We start from the raw sequence: 11,509 nt of genomic DNA, 5'->3' as shown, positions 1-11,509 counted from the left end.
TGTGTTGTTACCTTCCGTTATCACCTGGGGGCAGCTCGCCAGGAAGTCCAAGATCCAGTTGCAGAGGGATGTGCTTAGTCCCAGGCTCTTTAGCTTTGAGGGCACTATGGAATATATATGTGCATTATTGAGAATAATTTTCAGTGTTAGATTTCAAAACCATCTGGATAGAGCTAAAGAAAATTAGATCTGTACGTGAACAAATAATAATAATAGGATAAATGTTTGTACAAAATCAAAGGGGAATAATTTTGAAAGAGCTGTAAAGGAACCCACCACACTTGTTTCTAGATCTGTAGCTTATATTGATAGGAAGGTACTGAAATACAGACCTATCACAAGAAATATGGCTGTAAAATCAGGGAAGTAATGACCTGAAAATATCATTAATATAGCATAGATGAGGGGGTCAGTGACTTCACATTATGTGGTTTTACATCTCCATTTAACCTAGATAGGAAGCTTCCTTGTAAATGGGTCAAATGTTGCCCCCTTGGTAGCTAGAGGTAAATAATACAAATGATGAGCCCTTCAGTGACTGGAGGTGCCATGCAGTGTGTAATCTTCATATAGGTTTAACCCTTCTGAATAGGAATTTAAAAACATTTTTGTAGTTTACACGCAATTACCGGTAGTGAACTTTTACGATGGTCCCTAAATCACTAGTGGCCAAGAAAACATCGTATTGCCTCCTTTTTGTCTCTGTTAAGGGAAGAGTTCGAATATCGGTAAACACAAAGGGTTTACCTAGCTCTGTACCATCATCTGATTCTATATATCACTCATCATCCTAGAACCTTCTGCACGAGAGCTATTGACGAGCAAACTCCGAATCTCCAAAGTAAACATGTTTTTACTGCAATTATTTTTTTCTACAGCCTAACAGATGATGTTGATGCAGAGACTCAAAAACAGACTAACAAGTGAAACTGCTAACGTTAGCTTACTAGCTAGCTAACGTCACCTAACTTAGCATAACTAGCTTGCTAGCTAAATTATAAAAAATATTTAGGACTGCTGGCTAAGATCTTGGCGTTGTTTCTTGGTACTTCATCTAGCCTGAGACCGATACACCGAGGCACAATTGATGTTGGACCTCCGTGAGCAGCAACATGTACCCCAGCGCTGCGCCAGCGGGATGCCCGCCCTACAACTCCAAAAACGGGCACGGTAATGGACTCTACCCGCTACCTCAGGCCTTCCTTCAACATCACCAGCAACTAGCTGAGGCTCCACGAAACATCGCTAACACAAAGTAAGGCAATCCCATGGAATAATGTTGCTGGGTGGGTCTTTCTATGTATGTATGTATGTCCATATAGACTAAAGAGAACACGTTTTTAAAGAAATTGAACAGAGGTTTTGTATACTTTTAAGCCGGTAGTTCTGAAAGCAGTGCTCAAGAGTCTAAAAGTGTCCTCGAAATTGTGTACAAGGTCATTGTTCTCGAGCCCCCTGTAGCATGTGCACAAAGAGCGTAATAAAAACACTGCTGTGCATGATGGGCTAGCTCTGCAAACTCATGGGACAATACTGTGCCCATTGAATTAGGATTTAGTATACTAGAAAGTATATAAACCTCCATTATGATGGTCCAAAGGTCAGCCATGTTGGTAAGGGAGTTGGTCGACCACGGTTTGCCAGTGCTGTGATAAGTTGTTTTGTAAAACAATGAATGTGAAGAATGTATCTGCACTCTGTGTGTTAGCTAGCCAATCCGTTTTAGAGAATGATTCCATACATTTTTCAAATTAACTGCCAATATACCAACATTTCATTCAAACAATCCACAGCCATACAGTGGCTCAAATCAGTTGATGATAGGACTTAGATAAGTTGTAAATGCAACAAGTACTGATATTGTATCATATAATAACACTAACAGCTTTAAAAGGAAACAAAATCTGAGACATATATGATCTGTTTATGTATATTTTAGAGGCTATGTATACAGAACATATGTATAAAACTTGTATAAACTGAATTTATAATTATATGACAATATTTTAGGTTGGCTATAATGCCATTACACAATTTCCGATACATCACTTGTCTTTTATTTTCCTGCACACAGTACATTCAGAAACTATTCTGTTATGTTACAGCCTGTGTGTAATGTGTCTGTATGTATAGTACCAGTCAAAGTTTGGAGACACCTTTATTTGTACTATTCTCTACATTGTAGAATATTAGTGAAGACCATTGGCTACGGATTGCGCTGTTTTGCCGCTATGAACGATGGACTTGACGATGGACCTGTTAGGCTCTGACAAAGATTTCAAGGCTTTCCCTGGTTGTGACCATGAATAATGCCCCCCCTACCTCCTCACAACAAACTTTTATCTTCCAAAGACGCACGGTTTTGCATCTTGACAAATTATTTAACTAGTACACACATCATGAAAGTAGGAGAGATGGACAGTAGCTCCCACTATGTATGTGTGAGATGTTTTTATGTATGACTATGTTTTACTACTCATTACTGCTGTAACCTGTCTAGATAAAGAGCGCTAGGCTGAAATTAGGCTCAATTAGGCTCAATTAACACAGACACAGATCGCTAGAGTTTATACCGCCCAGCCTTTCTTCCTAACATTTTATATGACATTTTAAAGACTGATGCCACTGTTCTTAAAGCTTTTCAGCTGGACATGTCTCTAATCTTACCTTGTTCTATCAGCACTTGAATTGGTTGGTTTTCACAACTCCATCCCGTCAACCGGGCCAGGCTTCACAACCTGAAAAATAAGGACTATTACAAAATGCTGTGTAACATAGACCTACTGATAGTGTTCTTGGTTTGTGGCAACGCAGTTCTGTCTCTGTGCAGCTGTGGATTGGTGGTGCAGCAGGAGTGTTGAGTTGCGATAAGTGTGCAGTCTGGTAAAGTGCAACTAGATGGTTAAACAGAGCACTTCCTGCAACACAGGAGCAGAGGCTTCAGACTACTGGTACTGAGTGGTTCAACACCATTTTTGGAGTGAAGAAAAGTGCTAAAGTGAGGTGGACACACAGTTGAAGTCGGAAGTTTACATACACCTTCGCCAAATACATTTAAACTCAGTATTTCACAATTCCTGACATTTAATCCTAGTAAATATTCCTTGTCTTAGGTCAGTTAGGATCACCACTTTATTTTAAGAATGTGAAATGTCAGAATAATAGTAGAGTGATTTATTTCAGCTTTTATTTCTTTCATCACATTCCCAGTGGGTCAGAAGTTTACATACACACAATTAGTATTTGGTAGCATTGCCTTTAAATTGTTTAACTTGGGTCAAATGTTTCGGGCAGCCTTCCACAAGCTTCCCACAATAAGTTGGGTGAATTTTGGCCCATTTCTCCTGACAGAGCTGGTGTAACTGAGTCAGGTTTGTAGGCCTCCTTGCTCGCACACACTTTTTCAGTTTTGCCCACACATTTTCTACGGGATTGAGGTCAGGGCTTTGTGATGGCCACTCCAATACCTTTCCTTTGTTGTCCTTAAGCCATTTTACTACATCTTTGGAAGTATGCTTCGGGTCATTGCCCATTTGGAAGACCCATTTGCGAACAAGCTTTAACTTCCTGACTGATGTCTTGAGATGTTGCTTCAATATATCCACATAATTTTCTTTCCTCATGATGCCATGTATTTTGTGAAGTGCAGCAGTCCCTCCTGCAGCCATGCACCCCCACAACATGATGCTGCCACCCCTGTGCTTCACGGTTGGGATGGTGTCTTCGGCTTGCAATCTTCACCCGTTTTCCTCCAAACATAACGATTGTCATTATGGCCAAGCAGTTCTATTTTTGTTTCATCAGACCAGAGGACATTTCTCCAAAAAGTGCGATCTTTGTCCCCATGTGCAGTTGCAAACCGTAGTCTGGCTTTTTTTATGGTGGTTTTGGAGCAGTGGCTTCTTCCTTGCTGAGTTGCCTTTCAGGTTATGTGGATATATAGGACTCGTTTTACTGTGGATATAGATACTTTTGTGCCGGTTTCCTCCAGCATCTTCACAAGGTCCTTTGCGGTTGTTCTGGGATTGATTCACACTTTTTGCACCAAAGTACGTTAATCTCTAGGAGACAGAATGCGTCTCCTTCCTGAGTTTTATGACGGCTGCGTGGTCCCATGGTGTTTATACTTGTGTACTATTGTTTGTACAGATGAACGTGGTACCTTCAGGCGTTTGTAAATTGCTCCCAAGGATGAACCAGACTTGTGGAGGTCTACAATTTATTTTCTGAGGTCTTGGCTGATTTTTGATTTTCCCATGATGTTAAGCAAAGAGGCACAGAGTTTGAAGGTAGGCCTTGAAATACATCTGCAGGTACACCTCCAATTGACTCAAATGATGTCAGTTAGCCTATCAGAAGCTTCTAAAGACATTACCTAATTTTCTGTAATTTTCCAAGCTGTTTAAAGGCACAGTCAACTTAGTGTATGTAAACTTCTGACCCACTGGAATTGTGATACAGTGAATTATAAGTGGGAAAAAAATCTGTCTGTAAACAATTGTTGGAAAAATGTATTTGTGTCATTCACAAAGTAGATGTCCTAACTGACTTGCCAAAACTATAGTTTGTTAACAAGACATTTGTGGAGTGGTTGAAAAACTAGTTTTAATGACTCCAACCTAAGTGTATGTAAACTTCCCGACTTCAACTGTATATGGCGTCGTGTCGGCAAGCGGTTTGCTCCACATGGTGGGATTATGGTATGGGCAGGCATATGTTATGAACAATAAACACAATTGCATTTTATCGATGGGAATTTTAATGCACAAATATACAATGACGAGATCCTGAGGCCCATTTCTTTAAGGTATCTGTGACCAACAGATGTATATCTGCATTCCCAGTAATGTCAAATCTATAGATTATGGCCGAATGTAATTTATTTCAATTGACAGATTTTTGTCACATGAACTGTAACTAATTAAAATCTTAAATTGTTGCATGTAGCGTTTATATTTTTGTTCAGTATATATTTAGGCTAGTTACGTTATTTATTTATTTTACCTTTATTTAACTAGGCAAGTCAGTTAGGAACAAATTCTTATTTTCAATGACGGCCTAGGAACAATTCCCTGTAACAGTAAACATATACAGGAAACAAAAGGCGACTGGAGATCTAAATAACCAAAACATAATTTTCGACCCACATCATCAGTTAAGCAATGCCAGCCTACCATAAACATGTTTCCTGACTATTGAGATTGTTCAAATATGTGTTATGTACTTGTTATTTTCTGAAAAGATGCAAATGATAAAAATAACATTTTGTCACCTTTTTTGGACCCTCACCAGTTTGCATCACTGCAGGTAAACCAAAGCATGGGTTGCTGTTGTACCTTGTCTATACACTGCTTACAGCAGGGATCATGAACTAGATTCAGCCGCGGGACATTTTTTATTTTTTGTTGTTGAGCATATGGTCAGGGGGCCGCAACATAATTACAAATAATATGTAAACTGCTAATTGACTGCAAGAAGCCCAAACCAATATAAAGGGGGGCAAATGGAATCCTGCGGGCAGCCAGTTGGGTAATCCTGGTTTACAGGTTAAGGGAACCAATATGTCATTTTGTACTTTGGATGAACCATTGAGTGGTGGTGGGTTATTTTAAAATTAATCACAGAATACCAGGAACAGCCCCATCTTCCTGTCAGAATCTGGTAATATCAGGATGTAAGATGGGACATAAACCTAACAACTTCAATGACTATTTTCTCTGAACAGGGTAAAAGAACGATCACAAATTCACTGAGCCGCAGCTCCATACTACTTGTCAAACTTGTTGGGTTGGGATTGGTGTGGGTGGTCTGTGTGTGGCTTTTGACAATTTCTTTGGAATCCTCATGTTTCACACATTGTTAGAATATTTTGGGGTCCAAATCAGATTTCATCTACTATGTTTATTGAATATTATGATTCATAAAATGTAAAATGCACAATTTGTGTGAAATCAATTAGAAACATTTCTCAGAGATCTAATTATATTTCAACAAAATGTTGCAGGAATGCTAATCTTATCTGTTTCTTACTACACAAACGATTTCGGGAACTATCTGAGATGGTGGGTGTCATGACATTCTGAAATGACATTGAAAGACCCTAAAGTATTATCAAAGACTTTTCCAAACCTGGGTCTGCTGCAGACTACTTTTCCTGTTTCCTCAGCTGACAAATCACTTCTCTTTTCCTAACCGTGTTAGAATTAATCCTGCATTTGTGCCATATGTGCGCAAGCAATACAGAATCAAATGCATTCTCTTTAGTCTGTATAGCTACTTGTATGTACTTGATCTCTTTGCTCTGTTTATCGACTACTGAGATATTTCATGCTGGTGTGTTAGCCTATTCTCACTGTGTGTGTAGTTTCCATGGTCGGACCCTGCCTGCAGGTCCTTCAGATATTCCCCTATATGATTGGAAGCCAAGTCCCAGCACCCCACCTGGTCCTCATGCATCTGCACTGGCCAACGGGAGGAAGTAAGGCTTGTTTATTCTTTCTCTGTTTTCTTCTACCTGCCCTATTTCATTAGCACAGGCACCATTTCCAAATGTTAGACCTGAAATGTTGCAGTTTCCTAAAGTGTGTGTGTGTGTCTTTCTCTCCTGTGTGTGTGTGTGCTCCTGTGTCTTCTCCCTTTGTATACTAGGAGGCACAGTGGAGACCACAGCCCGTATAATTTAAAGAGGCAGCACTTCAGTTCCCCTGTCCCCCATTATGGCAGTCCTCCTGCTGTCGGTACCTCTCCCTCTGTATCCCGCCCTGGCCCCAGGGAAACACAGTCTACCCTAATCCAGCACTCCCCTCTCAGCCCCCAACCATCTGCCCCACGGATGCCCCCCCTGTGGGGAGAGAACCCTCGTAGCTCATTGCAGGCTTATGCCAAGGACAAGGTAAGCCTCAGGATCATGATAATAATACATATTATGTGTAGCGGTTTTCTTTTTATCCAACCCGGGCGTTTACATTCACGTTCACATGGATATACACAAACAAATAGAGATGATGGTAAAACAAGTCCGAGTGGGAAAGCCCGTGTGTGTATCAGCACAAATGCTGTGAGTTGTTATGTCTCTCAGCTGAGTGGTCAGATGGTGGAGCTTTTTGAGGCATGCCAGCAGCAGTCGACTGACCTGGAGAGGAAGGAGCTGTGCAGAGCTCAACTACAGAGAGAGATCCAGAGACTCTTCCCATGTATGTAACACACACAGACACACACTAAATCATCCTACTGTCATAATTCTCTACACCCCCACCCTTCTCTTTCTCTCTCTCTCTCTCTCTCTCTCTCTCTCTCTCTCTCTCTCTCTCTCTCTCTCAGTGGTGAGGTTGTACCTGGCTGGTTCTTCTCTGAGTGGTTTCGGCAGCAGGAACAGTGATGCTGACCTCTGTTTGGTCATCCAAGCAGCACCAGTGAGTGTGTCAATTACTTGTAACAGACACAAACCAGATCTCCATCCAACCATTTAATGCGGATGAATTACCTGAAGCATAAAAAAAGTCACAACAGGCCTGGTGGAAACAGGAAATTTGTGGGTAAAATGTCCTAATGTCAACAACACAAAATACGCTAGACAAGGGTGGATAATCTTTTTGTCGTGAAATTGAGTATGCGACAATTGTGGTGGAAACACCTTTATGTGCAAATGTTGATATCATAACCATAATTTTGAGGTAAACTTGGAAGTAAATATGTTATGTTGTAGGCCTATCACCGCAATGTGGAAAAGCATGAGTTTATAGGCAGATTAAACAAGTTATGATGAACTTCACATGGTGTTTAAGTGCATGGTGATCATGCAAATTTCCAATAAAGATCGAGGGTAGGCTATTATTTGAATGCTGGTGACATGATGATCGGTGCTTTATCAAATATAATGATCTTGCTCTTAGCCGATCTTGTCATATAACCTACCCTGTCCACTTTATCAGCGAACTCTTCTCTAAAAAGCATGCGCCAAAACCAGATTGGGCACATTTGCTGGTACATGGTAACTTAAGCGCAAAAGTGTTTTAAATGTGCACTATGTCCTCACACACAGCTTTTGATGGAAACACACCTCGTGGTAAAATACACATATGGTTTTTATGCAGATTTTTTGAATATTTACTTGAAGATCTGTCGCCAATTGGTTGGAAAACTAGCTACAGACACACAGCCATATTAGCAAAGACGTGACATCAGTCAAAACACCTCAAAACAAGACATTGTGAATCGAGCCACCTACAGTTCGCAACATGGCAGCTTCTTGTCATTGTTGCTAGCTATCTGACCATCTAGAATCACAACAACACACAGATCTCTGCCTCATTGAAGCGTGCGCATCGTTTTTGCGACTATCAGCTAACCCGTCTATCTTTCTGTGAATATAATGCCCATTGACCCTGTCTGTGTCTCTGTCAGGTGGACCAGAGGAATGATGCTGTGTATGTACTCAGTCTCATTCAGCAGCTCTTCTACAGACTCTGTGAGTACTACCGCTGCTGTTTAAGCACATTTCAGCTTTGTCTCTCAATACTCTTCATCAGCTTCCTTGTTTCCTCTCCCTTTCTCCGATCCATTATGAATACTAGTACAGTACCAGTCAAAAGTTTGGACACACCTACTCATTCAAGGGTTCTTCTTTATTTTTACAATGTTCTACATTGTAGAATAATAGTGAAGACATCAGAACTATCACATATGGAATCATGTAGTAACCAAAAACGTGTTAACTTTTGACTGGTACTGTATAAGGTTCTGCTTTATTGTTTACACCATATGGCTTTCACCTGTCAGATCGGTGGGCTTGGCCCATCTTGTTCCATGAGTTTGTGTATTAATGATAAAGGAGCAGCTGCATTTAGCCTCAGTGGCCTCTAGAGGGCTCTAGTTCCCTGGTGAAGCCAGAGTGATTGATATATATATATATATATATAGAGATGTAGGTAAACTAAACACACACAATGGTGTTCACTTTAGGTAGTCATAGTAACAAAAATATATGTGCAAGGTCTTGTGGAGTTGAGGAATATGTGTGTGTTCTGGTCCACAGCGTACATAGAGAGACCGCAGCTGATCCGAGCCAAGGTCCCCATCCTCAAATTCAGAGACAAAGTCAGGTGGGTGGAAACTTTATCAATCAATCACATTTTATTTGTCTTTTTGATTTTCATAAACACATTTAGGCTTAGCAGGCATAGGCAACACTGGCAAGGAAAGACTCCTTGAGAGGAAGAGTAGAAACTTTGTGAACAACCAGACTCTTGAGGTGAAGCCAATATTTCTCTGGCTGACTGGGTATAAGCGTATAGGTCCTCCTTCACACAATACGGCTGTGCATCAAACATTTCTTTACAGACAGAAATATGTACATGTTACTAATGGTCCACAGTAGAACAGTGCATGGGCAATGGACTATATCAAACCTCAATAAAAAATGTATTTATCTCTTCCTCTCTCTTTCTCCAGTGGAGTCGAGTTTGATCTGAACGTAAACAACACTGTAGGGATCAGAAACACCTTCTTGCTGAGGAGTTACGCCTACGGTTAGGTCACACGCACAACACCCACACCCACCACTGCTTAACTGTCACCACTCACCTTTCACCCTCTTCCAGCTATTGGCTACTGGTTAAACTAAATCATTAGTTTGTGCATGTGGTTGACATTAAAACTGGGGATCTAAGCAGTGTGGCTATTCTCCTTTTTTTTTTTTTTTACAGTGCATTCCCTTACCCTTTTCCACGTTTTGTTACGTTACATGCAGTCTTATTCTAAAATTGGTTAAATATTTTTTTCCCCCTCATCAATCCACACACAATACCCCATTGCAAATGTATTAAAAACAAAAAACAGATACCTTATTTACATACAGTACCAGTCAAAAGTTTGGACACACCTACTCATTCAAGGGTTCTTCTTTATTTTTACTATATTCAGAACTATGAAATAACACGGATATGGAATCATGTAGTTACCAAAAACGTGTTAAACAAATCAAACTATATTTTAGATTGTTCAATGTAGCCACCCTTTGCCTTGATGACAGCTTTGCACAATCTTGGCATTCTCTCAACCAGCTTCATGCTTTTCCAACAGTCTTGAAGGAGTTCCCACATATGCTGAGCACTTGTTGGCTGATTTTCCTTCTCTCTGCGGTCTAACTCATCGCAAACCATCTCAATCCCTGACAGTGTCACCAGCAAAGCACCATCACACCTGCTTCTCCATGCTTCACTGTGGGAACCACACATGCGGAGATTATCCGTTCACCTACTCTGTATCTCACAAAGACACGGCGGTTGGATCCAAAATATCTCAAATTTGGACTCATCAGACCAAAGGACAGATTTCCACTGGTCTAATGTCCATTGCTCATGTTTCTTGGCCTAGGCAAGTCTCTTCTTATTGGTGTCCTTAGTAGTGGTTTCTTTGCAGCAATTCGACTATGAAGACCTGATTCACACAGTCTCCTCTGAACAGTTGATGTTGAGATGTCTGTTACTTGAACTCTGTGAAGCATTTATTTGGGCTGCAATTTCTGAGACTGGTAACTCTAATGAACTTATCCTCTGCAGCAGAGGGTCTACTTTTCCTGTGATGGTCCTCATGAGAGCCAGTTTCATCATAGCGCTTGATGGTTTTTACAACTGCACTTGAAGAAACTTTCAAAGCTCTTGAAATTCATGTCTTAAAGTAATGATGGACTGTCGTTTCTCTTTGCTTATTTGAGCCATCATATGGACTTGGTCTTTTACCAAATAGGGCTATGTTCTGAATACCACCCCTGCCTTGTCACAACACAACTGATTGGCTCAAACTCGTTAAGAAAGATAGGAATTTCACAAATGACCTTTTAACAAGGCACACCTGTTTAATGAAATGCATTCCAGGTGACTACCTCATGAAGCTGATTGAAAGAATGCCAAGAGTTTGCAAAGCTGTCATCAAGGCAAAGGGTGGCTACTTAGAAGAATCTCAAATATAAAATATATATAACGCTTTTTTAGTTACTACATGATTCCTTATTTGTTCTTTTGTAGTTTTGATGTCTTCACTATTATTCTCCAATGTAGAAAATAGAAAAAATTAAGAAAACCTCTGGTATGAGTAGGTGTGTCCAAACTTTTTACTGGTACTGTAAGTATACTGTAAGGGGCGGCAGGTAGCCTAGTGGTTAGAGCATTGTGCCAGTAACCGAAAGCTTGCTGGATTGAATCCCCAAGCTGACAAGGTAAAAATCTGTCGTTCTGCCCCTGAGCAAGGGGGCAGAAGACATGGATGTCAATTATTGCAGCCCCCCGCACCTCTCTGATTCAGAGGGGTTGGGTTAAATGCAGAAGACACATTTCAGTTGAATGCATTCAGTTGTACAACTGACTAGGTATCCCCCTTTCCGCTATTCAGGCCCTTTGCTATGAGACTCGAAATTGAGCTCAGGTGCATCCTGTTTCCTTTGATCATCCTTGATGTTTCTACAACTTGATTGGAGTCCACCTGTGGTAATTTCAATTGATTGGACATTATT

General features: G+C 40.6%; 1 protein-coding gene across 2 annotated transcripts in view; it reads left to right on the top strand.

Annotated features, from left to right (window-relative positions):
- The first annotated feature begins 685 nt into the window (after window positions 1–685).
- tent2 (terminal nucleotidyltransferase 2) overlaps window positions 686–11,509 on the top strand; it is a 36,363-nt gene continuing 25,539 nt past the window's right edge. Inside the window, exons 1-9 of one of the 2 annotated variants that reach the window (XM_020476557.2) lie at window positions 686–841; window positions 1,059–1,255; window positions 6,365–6,478; window positions 6,649–6,892; window positions 7,079–7,193; window positions 7,321–7,412; window positions 8,404–8,467; window positions 9,035–9,101; window positions 9,451–9,527. In XM_020476557.2, the coding sequence (XP_020332146.1) occupies window positions 1,113–1,255; window positions 6,365–6,478; window positions 6,649–6,892; window positions 7,079–7,193; window positions 7,321–7,412; window positions 8,404–8,467; window positions 9,035–9,101; window positions 9,451–9,527 (916 nt within the window). In that variant the 5' untranslated portion in view covers window positions 686–841; window positions 1,059–1,112. The other variant, XM_031807967.1, reaches the window with a different exon arrangement.

The sequence above is a fragment of the Oncorhynchus kisutch genome, linkage group LG3 (assembly GCF_002021735.2).
Source record: "Oncorhynchus kisutch isolate 150728-3 linkage group LG3, Okis_V2, whole genome shotgun sequence".
NCBI lineage: Eukaryota > Metazoa > Chordata > Actinopteri > Salmoniformes > Salmonidae > Oncorhynchus > Oncorhynchus kisutch.
The sequence above is the reverse complement of the archived record's forward strand: the minus strand, read 5'-3'. Positions and strand labels throughout refer to the sequence as shown.